The following is a 15,117-nucleotide window of genomic DNA, read 5'->3' on the forward strand; positions in this document are numbered from 1 at the left end:
CTGGTTTGATTTCAATTTGGCATTATAAGATGGAGTCTTGTGCATAGTTTCATCACATCTCGATGGTCCCGGTTGGGGTTCGGTATTTCTAGGTAGAGTTCTCTGTATAGTTTCATCACATCTCGATGTGATGTCCCAGTTGGGGTTCGGTATTTCTCGGTGGAGTTCTCTGCAGAGTTTCGTCACTCTCGACTGATCAAGGGCCCTGTCATCATTGGTAACGTCGGTTTCTAAATTCATTACAACGTGCATATCTGAAACTTCAGTGTGATCTATTAAGCTAAAATCATATTCAGAGAATTTATTAGGATCTATGGGCCATATTCCACCAGCACGGAACCTGGATATTCCTTTGTCCATCGTGGCAACTTTCAGGTATGCTCTGTTAAAAATGAAAGCAAGTTCAAAATGTGTGATCTTTTCATGAGTATTAGTTCTCAGATACAAGTCGCATTCACGATTGAAAGAATTCTTTAGGGGCCCAAAAAAGTTAGATCAAGAGGTTGCAGCCTGTGTGAGGTATAAGGGGGAAGTGAAACCATAACAATTCCGTGTGATCTGCAGTAAGTATAAATCTCCAAAGAAATGTGACTCCCATGGTTATCTAATATGAAAAGCACTGGATCTTCTTTCGAGGCCTTTATATGCTGACAAAAATGTTTTATCCAGTCGAAAAATAACTCTTCATTTATCCAACCGTTTTTTAAACATCTGTAGATTGCTCCAATTGGGCCTTCTCTCATTAATTGTGGATTCATACGTATGCGAAAGAATATGAACATAGGAGGGACAAACTGTCCTGAAACATTTACAGCGCATACTATGGTAACATTTTTCCCTATTTCCCAAGATATTACGGATCCTACTTGCTTTTGATCTTTTGGTGCCAAAATTTTTGATGGTTTCTGGACCGTAGAAATGCCCGTTTCATCTAAATTAAAAATTCGACTTTCAGGAAATTTGAACTTTTCCATAACTGTGAGCAGATTGTTAAAATATCGTTCAACCTCATCTTTATTGAATGCAGAAATGCGGTTTTGACTGGTACCTTCGGGTTTTCTAACACTAATGTCTGGATGACGATTTAAAAAGAGTTCTAACCAATCTTAACCAGCGATCTTCTTTATCGAGTCGAAACGGTGTTTTATTTCATTCTCTTCAGCAAACTGGTATGCTAAATGCCTTAGTTCTGATGGTGTGACTCCAAAAAACATATTCCCCAACTTTTTAACATGGTTGGCTATGGTGGATTCCTGTTCATCATTAAAAATTGGTTTCCTGCCAAGTTTTATTTTTTTATCGCTATTGGACTTGAGTTTGTCACGTAGAGTGGATTCTGGAATATTGAATGATCGACCTACTTCTCGTGTTTTTCGCCCAGATCGTATAGCAGTGATCGCAGCTTTTAGTTCATCTTCTGTCCATTTTGATCTTTCAGTTTTCCGAACGTAATCACGGGGCATTTTGGAATCTAAAATGCAATAAAAACACTATATCAGCAAAAATTCTTACACGGGGTAATACCGCGCAGCACGAAATTACCCCGACACAGCTGCGCGGTATTCCCCCTAAGTGAGTAACCTAACTTAACTTATCACTGTTCGTTAATGACTAAATAAAATGCATTATTTTTGTACGTGAAATTATCTATACATATAAAGCAAAATAATCACTGAATAGTTTTAATGAAAATTAATAACAAAAGCACTTACCGCTTGTTAAAGATTAGTCGAAAATTACATCAAAGTCTTGAAAAACAAAAAATCTGTGACCTTGGCTAAACCAATACTACGAATGCAGTCATATTACAAACATGTGGTCGGCTAGCAAATACGAGACGGCGCTCTGTGTTGAATGTTGCAATACTTACGCCGTGTTGCCAAGATACTGATGCGCGATATTCCCCCGTGCGCGGTATTCCCCCGGTTTTCCCTACACATACGCAGTACATACGTACAAATATGTATTGAGTCTGGTTACCAACTGATCTATAGCTAGATTCCATGAGATAGGAGGTGAGACAATCGACAACCTTTGGCTACCTGTGTTGACACTGTATCCCCCAGTGACGTTGTATATATCACAAGGCAGTAAGTTTCAAAGTGCAGTCTAAAAGAATAATAAGGAAAGAGAAACCAAAAAGAAGCAAATAATGGAAGGGAATAAAAAAGAGAACCGCAGCAGTAATAAAAAGTGGTTTTGAATTATATGTGTTTTGAATAGAGAGTGTTCTAAATAAGTTTAATCACGAACCTTATTTTATGACTCTCTTCCACCAATTCATCGTAAGTCAAATCCACAGACTTTATAGACCCATTATCCATATGAAAGTCCCCAGCTGGAGGATGATGTCCAGCTATTGAAAAATTACTCGAAACTCTTCTTTCGGAGTGTCTCATCAAAGCTACGTACTCTTCTCTTGCAGATTTACACTTATTAATGACCATTTCAAACCTGTCTTGAAGCCAGTGTATCACGTCGTAGCAATTTTCCATCTGATCTTTGTAGCGATTTTCTACATTTTTCACTTTGCTAAACGGGTTTTCTTTCACTTTGGAGACTGTAAATTTCGAAACTGCATTTTGAAGTTCCCCATTTAGCTTACTTTTAGCGACAAATGTAAGGCAATCCTTTTCGTGTAACTCTAAAAATGTACGGTAGAAAAGACTCAACGAAGCTAACTTTTTTCCTTCGACGATATTCATTATATCTTCATTTTCAAGATGGATATTTATAGGTTTTAACCAGTGAATAAGGTAATTCTGGAAATTACTCAAACAAATATCTTTAAACTCGGATTTCTGGATCAAATACAGCTGATCCTCGTTGATAATTTCATAGCTTCTGAGAATTTTGCTCAACAGGTAACCATCCCTAGTTACATCACAGAAGACCTCCGGATTTAAACTGACTAGTACGCCTAGTTTTTCTTGGATCCATTGGGTGACAATTTCAGCCATGGTTATTTGTTGAAAACGGTACACCGTTGACAAATTATTTTCCTCTACTTCCAATATGACACATTTGAATTGCCACAATATCTATATTATGTCATGTTTCGTCGTTCTTCTACTTCTTTTTTTTTTGGCTTTTATTCTACTTCTTCTTCTTCTTTTTTCTTTTTATTCTACTGAGTAATCAGCCAGGTCATTTGTTTTGTTAATTTTTGGCCACGAAATATAGCACATTTGCTACACGATTTAAAACAGTAGTTGCGGTATTTTTCGCGTAACTATAAGCGGGAGAGGGAGAATTAGCGTAGAGAAAACACCCCTGTCACCAACGACAGTCAACAGGGAAGAGGAGCGTCTGTTATCAGCGCTAGACAACAGGCAAGAGCCCGTCTTCTTGTTTGCTATGTTACAACTTTCTGTATTTCTAATGGAGTGGGGTTAAAATGTGAGTAGGAAGGGTTAAAGAATGGGAAATAATTCTAAAATTGTGGTAGAATGGTACTTAGTAATACAGAGAAAAAATAGCATTAATTTTCGCATTCTGAAAAAATTGAACACCCTATTATCAGTGGATATAGACATTTCATTTAGCTAATTTGAGGTTAGATTTTGACATTTAATATCCTTCCTTCCAATAGCCTTCCTTTGTACCGCTAGCATAACTTTGGGATTATAGCAGGGTAGTCTGCTATTTGCAGTCTACCAATCTGCATTTTTCATACAGACTGAGTTGATTGAGGCCTGTAGATATTTTTTAAAAATATCTACAGGCTAATATTTTTTAAAAATATCTAGAAGTTTTCTTCGATGCTGGGGATCGATCCCCGGCCTTCTGCGTAATAGTCAGTAACTCTACCGTCTGGGCTATCCGGCCCTTACAATAGATTTATATATATATATATATATATATATATATATATATATATATATATATATATATATATATAATATATATATATATATATATATAATATATAATATATATATACAGTATACTCCCTCTATAACGAACACGGTTGTTACGAGATTTCGCTTATAACGAGGCACATTAGATGTCCCGTGAAATTTCTATTGAACTATAACCCTCTACAGCGAGGCAAATTTGGTTATAACGAGAGAAAATAAGATCGAAAAAAGTATTTTTTTACGTTTTCGGTCGGGCCGTGGCTATAAATAAATACACAATAAACTTCTTCGGAAATTTACAATTTATGATTCACTAGTGTCATTGTAGGGGGTTGACCATTCACATCTAATAATAAGAAGGTCCTAATAGACAAGATGTGGAAAGTGCTTTAAACGTTCTAAGAAACTTTATCCAAAGACAAAACGCAAATGAAGAAGCATACAACTGTTTCACATCTTTAGAAAATATGATAGATAGAATACTGGACAATTTAAATCAGTTAAAAATGACATAATTCAAGGAAAAGTATAGGGTAGGAGAAGCATAGGAAGAAGACGCTTTTCCTGGTTGAAGAACCTGAGAGAGTGGTTTGGTTGCATCTCAAGGCAATTGTTCAGAGCAGCTGCCTCGAAGGTCAGAATAGCCATTATGATTGCCAACCTTCGTTGCGGAGATGGCACTTAAAGAAGAAGCAGAATAAAAATGACTGACTTCTTCCAATTGCAGAAGCAATAGTTTATGTTATGCTTGAAAATACGCTTTATACAGATTTTTTGTTTTAACGTATATCATTGTTAATAAAAGTAAAAAACTTTTTTTCAAAAGCGCCATTCAACAATCTTTAGCATCTTATATTGCTCCGAATGGCTTCACTATAGGAAGTTAATGTTTTAGAAAACTAATATATATATATATATATATATATATATATATATATATATATATATATATATATATATAATATATATTATATATATATATATATATATATATATATATATATATAATATATATATATATATATATATATATATATATATATATATATATATATATATAATATATATATATATATATATATATATATATATATATATAATATATATATATATATAATATATATATAATATATATATAATATATATATATATATATATATATATATATATATATATATATATATATATATATATAATATATATATATATATAATATATATATAATATATATATATATATATATATATATATATATATATATATATATATATATATATATATATATATATATATATATAAATTAAGGATCACTCAGAAGAGTGGTGGGTTTTTTTCGGTCAAAAGGTGGAGAAAAAAGACAAAGTTGATGGCTACTTCATCTATTTATTGAAGACGATTCAATAAATAGATGAAGTAGCCATCAACTTTGTCTTTTTTCTCCACCTTTTGACCGAAAAAACCCATCACTCTTCTGAGTGATCCTTAATTTATATTGGATTGACGGTCGTACTCCTTTTCTCGATATATATATATATATATATATATATATATATATATATATATATATATATATATATATATATATATATATATATAATCATCATTCTCAGCGTATTCTACGGATTATGGTGCAGCCTTTCTTACATAGTCGTTCTTCATTTTTGCCCACTATTGTCTATTCGCTTTTCTGTACCTAATCTTATAGACCCTAATCTATTAGCGTAAATTTCTGCCCTTTTCTGTGCCTAATTCTGTGTCTAATATTCGCTTTTCTGTGCCATATCGTACCGGCTTGGTTCCGTATGTCATAGTCCCATCTTAAATTTGGACGTCTTCTTGGATACCACAGTGTAATTCTAGTGGACCATCTATTGCCAGTTCTTCTCGCTAAATGTTCCGCCCACTGCCATTTTAAAAATTTAATTCTGTGGATTACATCAGTGACCTTAGTTTTCTTTCTGATCCATTTTTTTTTCGATCTCTCTTTGTTATACCTACTATGCATCGCTGCATTGACCTTTGAGTGACTTTGGTGAAATCTCATAGTGTATTTGACTGTCTCAATATCGCTGCATCAGTATCAGAAGGTATCGCCGTTTGTATCACTGTCGTAAAACTTTGATACCACTTGCATGCAACTGAGACTTGTCACTATATATTTATACAAATTATATCCATGTTTATAGAACTCAAAATGCAAAGAATATTCAAATAGACAAGTTTAGGGAATCGGGAATAACAATTTTGGTAAAAAAATGCAAAGAAAAGTATCCTAAGGGTGCGTTCATTACGGAGACCATCGCAAGGTATCCTCGCCTAGATCATAGCACTGACAGTGAAGTGAACGCTCGCATACATACGGTACGTTGATACAATTCAGTTGCATGCACGCGATATCAAAGTTTCACGACAGTGATACAAACGGCGATACCTGAGACAGTCAAAATAGTCAAATAATACCCTATGAGATTTGTATCGAGATACTGATACCAGAGAATTCCAACACAGAACACAGTGTTGTTCGTAGTTCTCTGCTGGTATCAGCAGATAATCTTCTCTCTCAACGCGAACGGTGCCCTTTAGGTTGTAGATTCATACTTCAACTGATATACCGTCTGGGCCAGCTGCTTTTCTGTTTTTGCTAATTTCAAGTGCGTGTATTATTTCAGATTGACAGAATCCATAAACTAAAAACTAATAACAGCATTTATTACTTTTTACTTTTCTAATACATACACCGTAGTAGGTACACCATAAAAAAAACTGAAGGCATGTCTTCGTAGAATCGTTTTAACATAAAGTACATGAATAATAGTTGTTTTCTATGGAAATGAAAGTTTAAAAAAATGTAGTTTTTAGTCGCAATACCCGGTGATCTAATCTGTAGTAAGTTAATTATCATAATATTACAATCACAATTTAATTAAAGCAATAATATCACAATATTATAAACAACAACAAACATTTCCACGTTGTGTTGTCCTGCAGCTGGCGCCGACTTTCGTGGTGGCGTAGTTGCCGGATTTACTTTTCTCAAATAAGTTTTAAATACAATTTTTTGACGGTATTCACATACAGTGGAACTTCGATTGATCAGAGGTTCTAAGTTCTGAAACTGTTTTCTTGTCGCATGTTTTAATTAAATATCTCAATTAAACTGATGAAAATCAAACACAAAGAGTAGGTAAAAACTAACCTGGAGAAACTTAAACATCCAGAAGTATAAGCAGAGATTGAGAAAATAATCAATATTCTCAAAGAAAAATTCAGTGAAACATTTACGGAATCAGTACAGGCAGTTAAGAGTATTTCACACACTTTCAAAACAACAGTCACAACCATCAGAATACAAAGAATACATGCATAATTAGAAAAAATCGTAAAACTGATGGAAATATAAAAGTCAAAATAAAGTAAAATATGAAGAAAACCAGGGAACCATCAAAAAAGCGAAAGAAGCATGGATAAACAGCAGGTGTCAGGAACCGGAGGATTTACTAAGAAAATATGGCAACTTTAATGTATACAAAAAGACAAATAAAGTTACAAATATGCAGAAAAAATTCACTACAACAACTCTAGTAGATAATAACAATCAAATAGTATCTATCCCAGAAAATGTAGCAAACATATAGGAAAAATACACCCAAGATCTCTTTGATAACGAAAGAATAGAACCACAAATGAATACAATCCAAGAAACAATACTTAAAACATTAACATCAGAAGTTAAAAATGCACTTAAAAAACTTAAAACTTCTTTGAATTATATACAAAATATACCAGGGTCCGGATATCGTAACATTTATTAAAATAGGACGGCTGCGTTGGATGGGACATGCGGAAAAAATGAAACATGGCAAAATACCAAACAAAATAAGCAAACAAGTACCAGTACGAAAAAGAAGAAGTGAAATTCCGAAGCTTAGAAACATAGAACAAATAGAAAATGATATAACAACCTAAAAAATAAAAAATAATTCTGCGACAGGCCAAGACTCAAAAAGGGTTGTGATCATGATCATGATGATGATGATGATAAAACTTACCAATGAAGAAAATCTTCAGACCTTAACACTATAACTAAACAAAATATATACCACCGGAATCATCCCAGAAGACTGGTTTAGATCGACATTTATACCCATACCCAACAAAAATGGAGCAAATAGATGCTCATAGTTCAGATTATTAGTCTGATGAGCCACGTTTTGAAAATTCTACTTAAAGTTGTACATCAACGTATATAAATAGAAAGCGGGAAAAACCTGAGCGACAATTGGGTTTATTTGGTCTCCAGATCAGCGAAAAAACACGTTACTCTGTTTTATCGAAGCGTTTGCTCTAGTAAATCTACAGAACTCATAAAAACCTTAACGTAACATGGTATAGACCATAACACTGTGTCTCTTATTAAAAACGTGTAGTAGGATCAAATGGCATAAATTAAAATGGACGACTGTCTGACAACAGAAATGGTAATAAAAAGTAGAGTTCGTCAAGGCTGTGTGTGTTACATTCTCCACTATTCAATATAGATTCTGTAAAAGTCTTTCAAAATTCTCTCGAAAATATTAAAGAAGGAATAAAAATCAATGGAGAAAACGTAAACAACTTAAGATCCACAGACGACACTGTCATTATTGCGGATAGTGCTGAGAACTTGCAACGACTTCTGGATGTTATAACCAGAGAAGGAGATACTTTAGGACTGAAAATAAAAACAAAAGTAATGGCTGTTACACGTACACCCAATGCTGACATTAATACTCGTATCTATAATAAACAGATGGAACCCGTACAAAGAGATCAGTATCTGGCTTGATGGATAACAAACGACTTAACCACGAGATCGAAATATGAGCTCATATAGAATATACGAGGTCCGCTTTTTAAAAAATAAGAAGAATGTATAATTCAATAATTCAAAATTTGACTTATAGTAAATCTATTAGCTTATATAGTACCCTATATAGTAACTATACGTTCATTATTAAGGCAGATGCTGTGTAGAGCCCTTTTAGTAGTCGCCTTATTTGTTTTTTCTATCTTAATATATTCGTTATATCCTCCCCTTTCATTTGCTATGTCGCATGTTAGGATTCGATCAGTTGTTTATTTTGTACTTAGCCACAGGCCTTCTTTAAGTCAATAAATCATAATTTGTCTTATAGTATATTCATTTTCATCCATAGAGTCCTATGCTATCTCGTATGTAACTATACGTTCATTAATAATCAAGACACTGTGTAGTGCCCTTTTGGTAGACGGCTTTTTTTTATCTTAATATATTCGGTATATCTTCCCCTTTTATTTGCTATGTTGCATGTTCGGATTCGATCAGTTTTTATTTTGTGCTCGGCCAGAGGCTTCCTTCAAGTCAATAAATCAAAATTTGTAGAATAATAAATCTATTTTCCTCCATAGTGACATCTGACATCTCGTATGTAACTATACGTTCATTAATAACGAGCTTGCTGTGAAGTGCTATTTTGGTGATCGCCTTGTTTGTTTTTTCCATCTTAATATAATCGTTATCTTCTCCCCTTTCATTTAACGCATCACACGCTCCAATCGGGCCAATAACAACGGAGATATGATGTAATGCCCTTTTGGTAATACCTCCATATTTGTTTGTCTATCATTGTACTAGTTACCTACTCCCCTTTCCAACAAGACTTAATACGTCATGATTCGTCGAGCCAGTCCCGCGCTGTGCGACTTTGCCACCAATTTGCGTAGCGGTGACGGTCGTAAAAATCTCTCGCGTGTTCAATGTTTTTTCCCTATCCAAAAAGTGCAGAGCGTTGCTCAAGAAGTTTTCACTTCACACAAATTCCTAATTAACTCTATCTTATCATTGGATATCCGATACCGATATGTAAAGACATTCATTTATTAAATATTGTTATACTTAGTGGAAACTGTGACTCTTAGAATTACTAGTATAACGCAAATAGGAGCCTTTGAGATGGGGTTTTTTGAAGGATGCTGAAAATCTTTTGGACAAAGCACGAAACCAACAATGAGGTGCTGGGAATAATAGTGGCTAAGAGAGAACTCCTAAAAATTATAAAAAAACAGAAAAATGAATTATCTGTGACATATTTACAGAGAAGAACAATATAACTTCCTACGACTTGTAATAGAAGAGAACGTGGAAGGAAACAGAGGTCAAGTAAGAATAAAATGCTCGTGGTTGAAGAATGTAAGAGACTGCCATCTATTGACACTCATCCATAAAGCACAGCTCAAGATAGAGAGCAATTTGTTGTAATTATCGCCAACCTTCAGTAATGGAGAAGGTAACTTCAGAAGAAGAAGAAAAGTTACATTTTTTCTAATGTCTTCTCTCCTTTGTTACACAATATATTATACTATATCGTATTTCCTATAATTCAATTATTTTTCTAAAGTCTAAGGTTCCTATAAGATTCTAGTCCAATATGTTGTAAGCATGGACGTATAAATAAATATCTTTGTTTATACGTCCATGGTTGTAAGTAATTATGTATACTCAAGAAGCTACGTGGCTCGATATTCAAGACAATAAACTGGATCAATGTCATACTAAAATATAAATACATATTAATAAAAACATATTGAATCAATTTATTATTATTATACTTCGATTATATAAATAGTTTAAAAGAGTAGCGGCTATATTGTTGAAGCTACATCTGTCAAACTAACTATCATCTATTCAGTCTGTTCTGCCCAATCACCATGGATGGATATAGCGTACAAAAACTCGTGAAAATAATAAAATTGTTGTATCAAAATAGGTGTTTTATTCGGGCAATATTCCAGGTCCATTTTACGGTCACCCTAATCATTCTACCGAGAGGACTATTCGTAATGTGGTGAATAAAATTAAGTCCACAGTTTCAGTAAACAATCAACCAACACCCGTACGTCGACGGCACGCAAGTCTGACATTTGGTTTCAACAGGACATTCTGCACAAGCGATTTGAGGAAAAGATCTTACGTGGACATGATGTGAATTGGCTATCGAGATCGTAAAATTTGGCCTTGTAAAACCCTTTCTTGTGGGATTTTCTTCGGTCAATAAACCACAAACCACTACGGCCTCAAAATCAACTTAATCTATGTCGTCTGCCAAATTCAGTCAGATTTATACGCCATAGTCATGGAAATTTGGACATTTCGGATGCGCGCCACCCAGTGCACATCGGGCGAACACGTTTCTCAATAGAAAGTTATTCAGCTCATCATATTAATTCTTCAAGTCATCAAAATCAATATTAAGTAAACTAAATAAGTAAGATTTTAAACTAAAACACTAGATTATGTTGGGAGTTAAAATAGAACGTTAAAAGATAAAAGAGGAGGCTTCATCATTTCTTTTATTTGGTCCATCCTCCTCTAATTCTACTATAGCATCTCCATTTCTATGTAATATCTTTATCAGCTATTTACAATTACTTATAACTTTTTTAAGATCATTTTGCTAATATTCTCTTTTTCACCTGGCATTTGTACCTACCACTTCCATAATTCCATTAAAAAAACATGATGGCCAACTTGTTCCTATCCTTTCTAATGTCATCCTCACTTTCTCAGTGATTTCATGTGAACCAATTGTTAAACCTTTGTTGAACCTTTTTTATTTCTTGTAGTGCTTAAGTATTTTTGGCATCATTATATTATGTGTATAAAAAAACTGCAATTTTGTTGAAAAAAATTACATCCGACAACTCTGCTCTGTCGATTTTTACACTTGCTGCGCCGTGACGTTTGACGCACTTTATTTGTACGATAAGGTTTGAATGCGCGAACTCCTTATAAAATCTGAAACATCGCGGGAGCGACAAATCTTATTTATTGTAAGGAGAATATTTGAGTTGTGCGGTTGATAAGTTTTTTTGTGTCGTTACATATTAGCTATTTTTAAAATGTCTGCATCACCCATGGCAAGACAAGCGGTTGAAAGTAAGGCGATTCCAATTAGGAGAGTGTTAATTAATGATCATTCCGAGTTACCTGCACATTATTCCTCAACTCCCGGTGGAACTCTCTTTTCGACTACACCTGGAGGTAAGACTGACTCTGTTCTTTCTCGTTTATTGTAAAATACTGAGTAAATAACTCAACTTTTCTTTTACAAGTCAAATTAAGTCAATATTTTAGAACATATATTTTTATATACATACATGTTTACATTCCACTTTATCTTTACAGGAACAAGATAAATTGTTATTTAAGATATATGTTTTACAACCAATTTCTCGATACTGATGCATTGAATTTTTGATACCTACTTAGTAATTATAGATATTCTATATTGCCTTCTATAACTGCTATAATTATTTATTTCTTGGGATATTGTGCTGTCCCAAATTGCAAGTACCTATATCCGTATGTAGTTCATGTGAACCAAATGATGTCATCCCTAAGTCAGTAGCTTAATATATAGCACTTAAATGTATTAATATTGACGACTGCTTGGTTGTAAATGATTGTACTGTAAAAATGTTTACTGATTTGAAAATTTAGCGTTTTCAGGTCTGTAATGTTTTGACATAATCATAATACGACAGTATCTTTTAGTATTCTTCTTTTCTTACATTATGCAAGATACAACGTGTCTTTAGCACTTGATCATAAAACATTTGTATTAAACCTTGTCCTTTAATTAAACCAATAAGATCTGTCCTCTTATTAAAAATGTCAGCAACTTAAAAGAGTTTAAGCATTTTTACTAGTTCAGCACTTGCCTTGCCGGTTGTATACAGACTGGGATCATATCAATATCCTGCACAATTATTCATTCACCATTCACCCTATCTAAGTTGTAGAGGTCTTTTCAAGGTTACAATATCCAGACACTATCTCAGCGACTTTCTTTAACCGGCCGAAAACCTTCTGTCAGTGTTTCATTTAAATTTTATTTCTATGGAAATTTTTGGTAACACCGCAGAATAAGTTTGGACTTTAAAGATTCCTCTAAAGCAGGTTTTTCCAAACTTTTTCTTCGTCGAGCCTCCCAGGATCTAAATTCATCCTCCTCTTATATTGTTCATTCTTTCGTATCCGGAACATACATCCTATCAATCATAAAATTCATATTTTATTTCCGATAACTGTGTTACCTGCTTTTCCCGGTCTTTGTAAGCAAGAAGATCTTCAAAATTATACACAAGGTTCATTTTTGTACAGACTAACAGATGATCTAAAGTAGGCATCTCTCCATAGTCACAACAACCATCAACAGCATACGTCAAATTTCCAATTGACTCTGTTACTCCTACTCCTGCAGTTTGACGTCCCCATTCTCAGTGGATTTAGAGTGAGTCATTGAACTGTACGACTGCAGGTAAATGTTGTCTGACACAATCTCTCCACAGTGCACATTTTATGAAATAAATTTATGGGTTCAAAGAAAGTTCAAAGCAATTATCTTAATTGAGTATTTTGGTATAGAGTAAAGGAAGTATATTATATAGTAAAGTAAACAAAACCCTGTCTTGAACAAACAATTGTTTTGGTTCCTCCACTGACCCTTCTTTCCTTACAATGAATTGATTCTCTGTTCTGAAATGTTCGGTTCACGAATTGACGATGCTTGTAAGTTGTAAGATTTAAAACTTGTCTTTAGTGAGGGGTATATCTTGGCATGTAATTTGCGATTGTTGATCATGTCATACGCTGCAGAGCCACGGAGACAGACCCAGTGACCATTATTTTTTCGAATAGTTTCAAAACGTGGCTGCAACAAGACTTTCAAGGTTTCAAACCAACTTCTTTCGAACTAATCTTTTCTCAAAAGACTGGTAATTCTCCAAAGAAGCGTCCTTTCTAACAATTTTTAGAGGTGGCATAGTAGCGCGACTGGGTGAAAGTTTTTTGGCTGTGATACTCCAGTTCAGGAGCACGATTACCTGGACTTTCCTCTCTGCACAATACACTGTAATAAACCCAATCACTTTATATGTGTTGTTCTGATGTCATCTAGAGAAGCAACTTTCTTTTCTTTCATGTGTCGGTCAGCTATTTGCAGTTGACTTTAAGGGAGAACGGCTTGGCTAGGCAGTTTTTCTTTTCGACAAGAACTCTTGTTATCTTGCCTTTAGTCTTATCATATTCTACTGTTCTAGCATTAAAGTCTCCCGCTATAATAAATTCAGAATAATTATTCTTGGTAAATTTTATTTGATGTTTGAAAAATTACATAAAATTTTCTTTTTCTATTATGGGTCTGACGTCAATTGGTACATACTTATACTCCGATGATCACTGTTTCCATCTGATTTTTTTTTGAAAATCTGTTCTGGGAGAGCAGAAGTAATAGAATACCTTCGTGTGTGCTTCTCGCTAAATTGAGATAACCTGCTAATTGATCTATTTTGATGTTACCTGTTTGATGTGGTACAAATTGTTGATGATTGTTCTATATTCTAGTTTTTACATTGAATTAGTTTGTCGTGGTAAATGGTTAGCTCAGAGGTGAGTTTGTCCACCTTTAATGCCCAATCATGTGGGTTCTATTCTCACTACAAAATCAAAAAGTATTGCCATGGTCGCCTCCACGAAGTCGCAATCTGTCCAGTACAGCTCTTCTACTACATTCAGTCGTTCGGAGCCGAAGTTAAACTATAGGTCTCGTAAATATGTGTACACTTATACGCAAAAAGGTGGATATGGCACATTAATAACAATGTTATTTTATAAAATATCTTTTGATAATCTACAAGATAAGCAGGTATCGCAGTCTACATCGCTACATATAAATCTATATCATTGGAAAAGGTAAAAATGTTTCTGCAGACATTTATACATAAGTTAAAGGTATGTGCTATATTCATTTATGTTTAAATGCTCGCAGATACATTTTTTGTCGTTTCCAAGTCTCGAAAGTGTTGCGTATTTCTGTTTATCTACTCAATTCGCACCTCCCACAACCTCTTCGTTTTCTTTTCATTTCCATTTTTATATATTGTATTCGGCGGTCTAAAGATGAAAGATGCACATGCAATATCAGAAGTCTTTTTGTGGCTGGAAAACTTCAACAATGAAATGAACAGAATGAAATAAATCTACCGGAAATCAGGGAATTGAGATGGACAGAGTCAGGGATATGTAAAAAGAGTGGTAGTGTATTATATTATTCCGGTAACAGCACAGAAGACCCGTATCACAAAAATGTTGTAGGTATATTAGTAACATCAGAACTGAGTAAATATGTGACCAACTTCGTACCAGTCTCGGATAGAATAATATTACTCCAAATAAATA

General features: G+C 34.0%; 2 protein-coding genes across 2 annotated transcripts in view; one reads left to right on the forward strand and one right to left on the reverse strand.

The window, feature by feature from the left end:
* The window catches only part of LOC140445937 (sperm flagellar protein 2-like), a 55,022-nt gene extending 51,978 nt beyond the window's left edge, over window positions 1-3,044 (reverse strand). The window contains exon 1 of the mRNA XM_072538383.1: window positions 2,254-3,044. Coding sequence (XP_072394484.1) covers window positions 2,254-2,960 — 707 coding nt within the window. The 5' untranslated portion in view covers window positions 2,961-3,044. The remainder of the gene's footprint in view (window positions 1-2,253) is intronic.
* Window positions 3,045-11,645: 8,601 nt separating this feature from the next.
* Thor (eukaryotic translation initiation factor 4E binding protein thor) overlaps window positions 11,646-15,117 on the forward strand; it is a 43,538-nt gene continuing 40,066 nt past the window's right edge. Inside the window, exon 1 of the mRNA XM_072538384.1 lies at window positions 11,646-11,919. Within this exon, the coding sequence (XP_072394485.1) occupies window positions 11,778-11,919 (142 nt within the window). The 5' untranslated portion in view covers window positions 11,646-11,777. The remainder of the gene's footprint in view (window positions 11,920-15,117) is intronic.

Source organism: Diabrotica undecimpunctata, chromosome 7 (assembly GCF_040954645.1).
Source record: "Diabrotica undecimpunctata isolate CICGRU chromosome 7, icDiaUnde3, whole genome shotgun sequence".
NCBI lineage: Eukaryota > Metazoa > Arthropoda > Insecta > Coleoptera > Chrysomelidae > Diabrotica > Diabrotica undecimpunctata.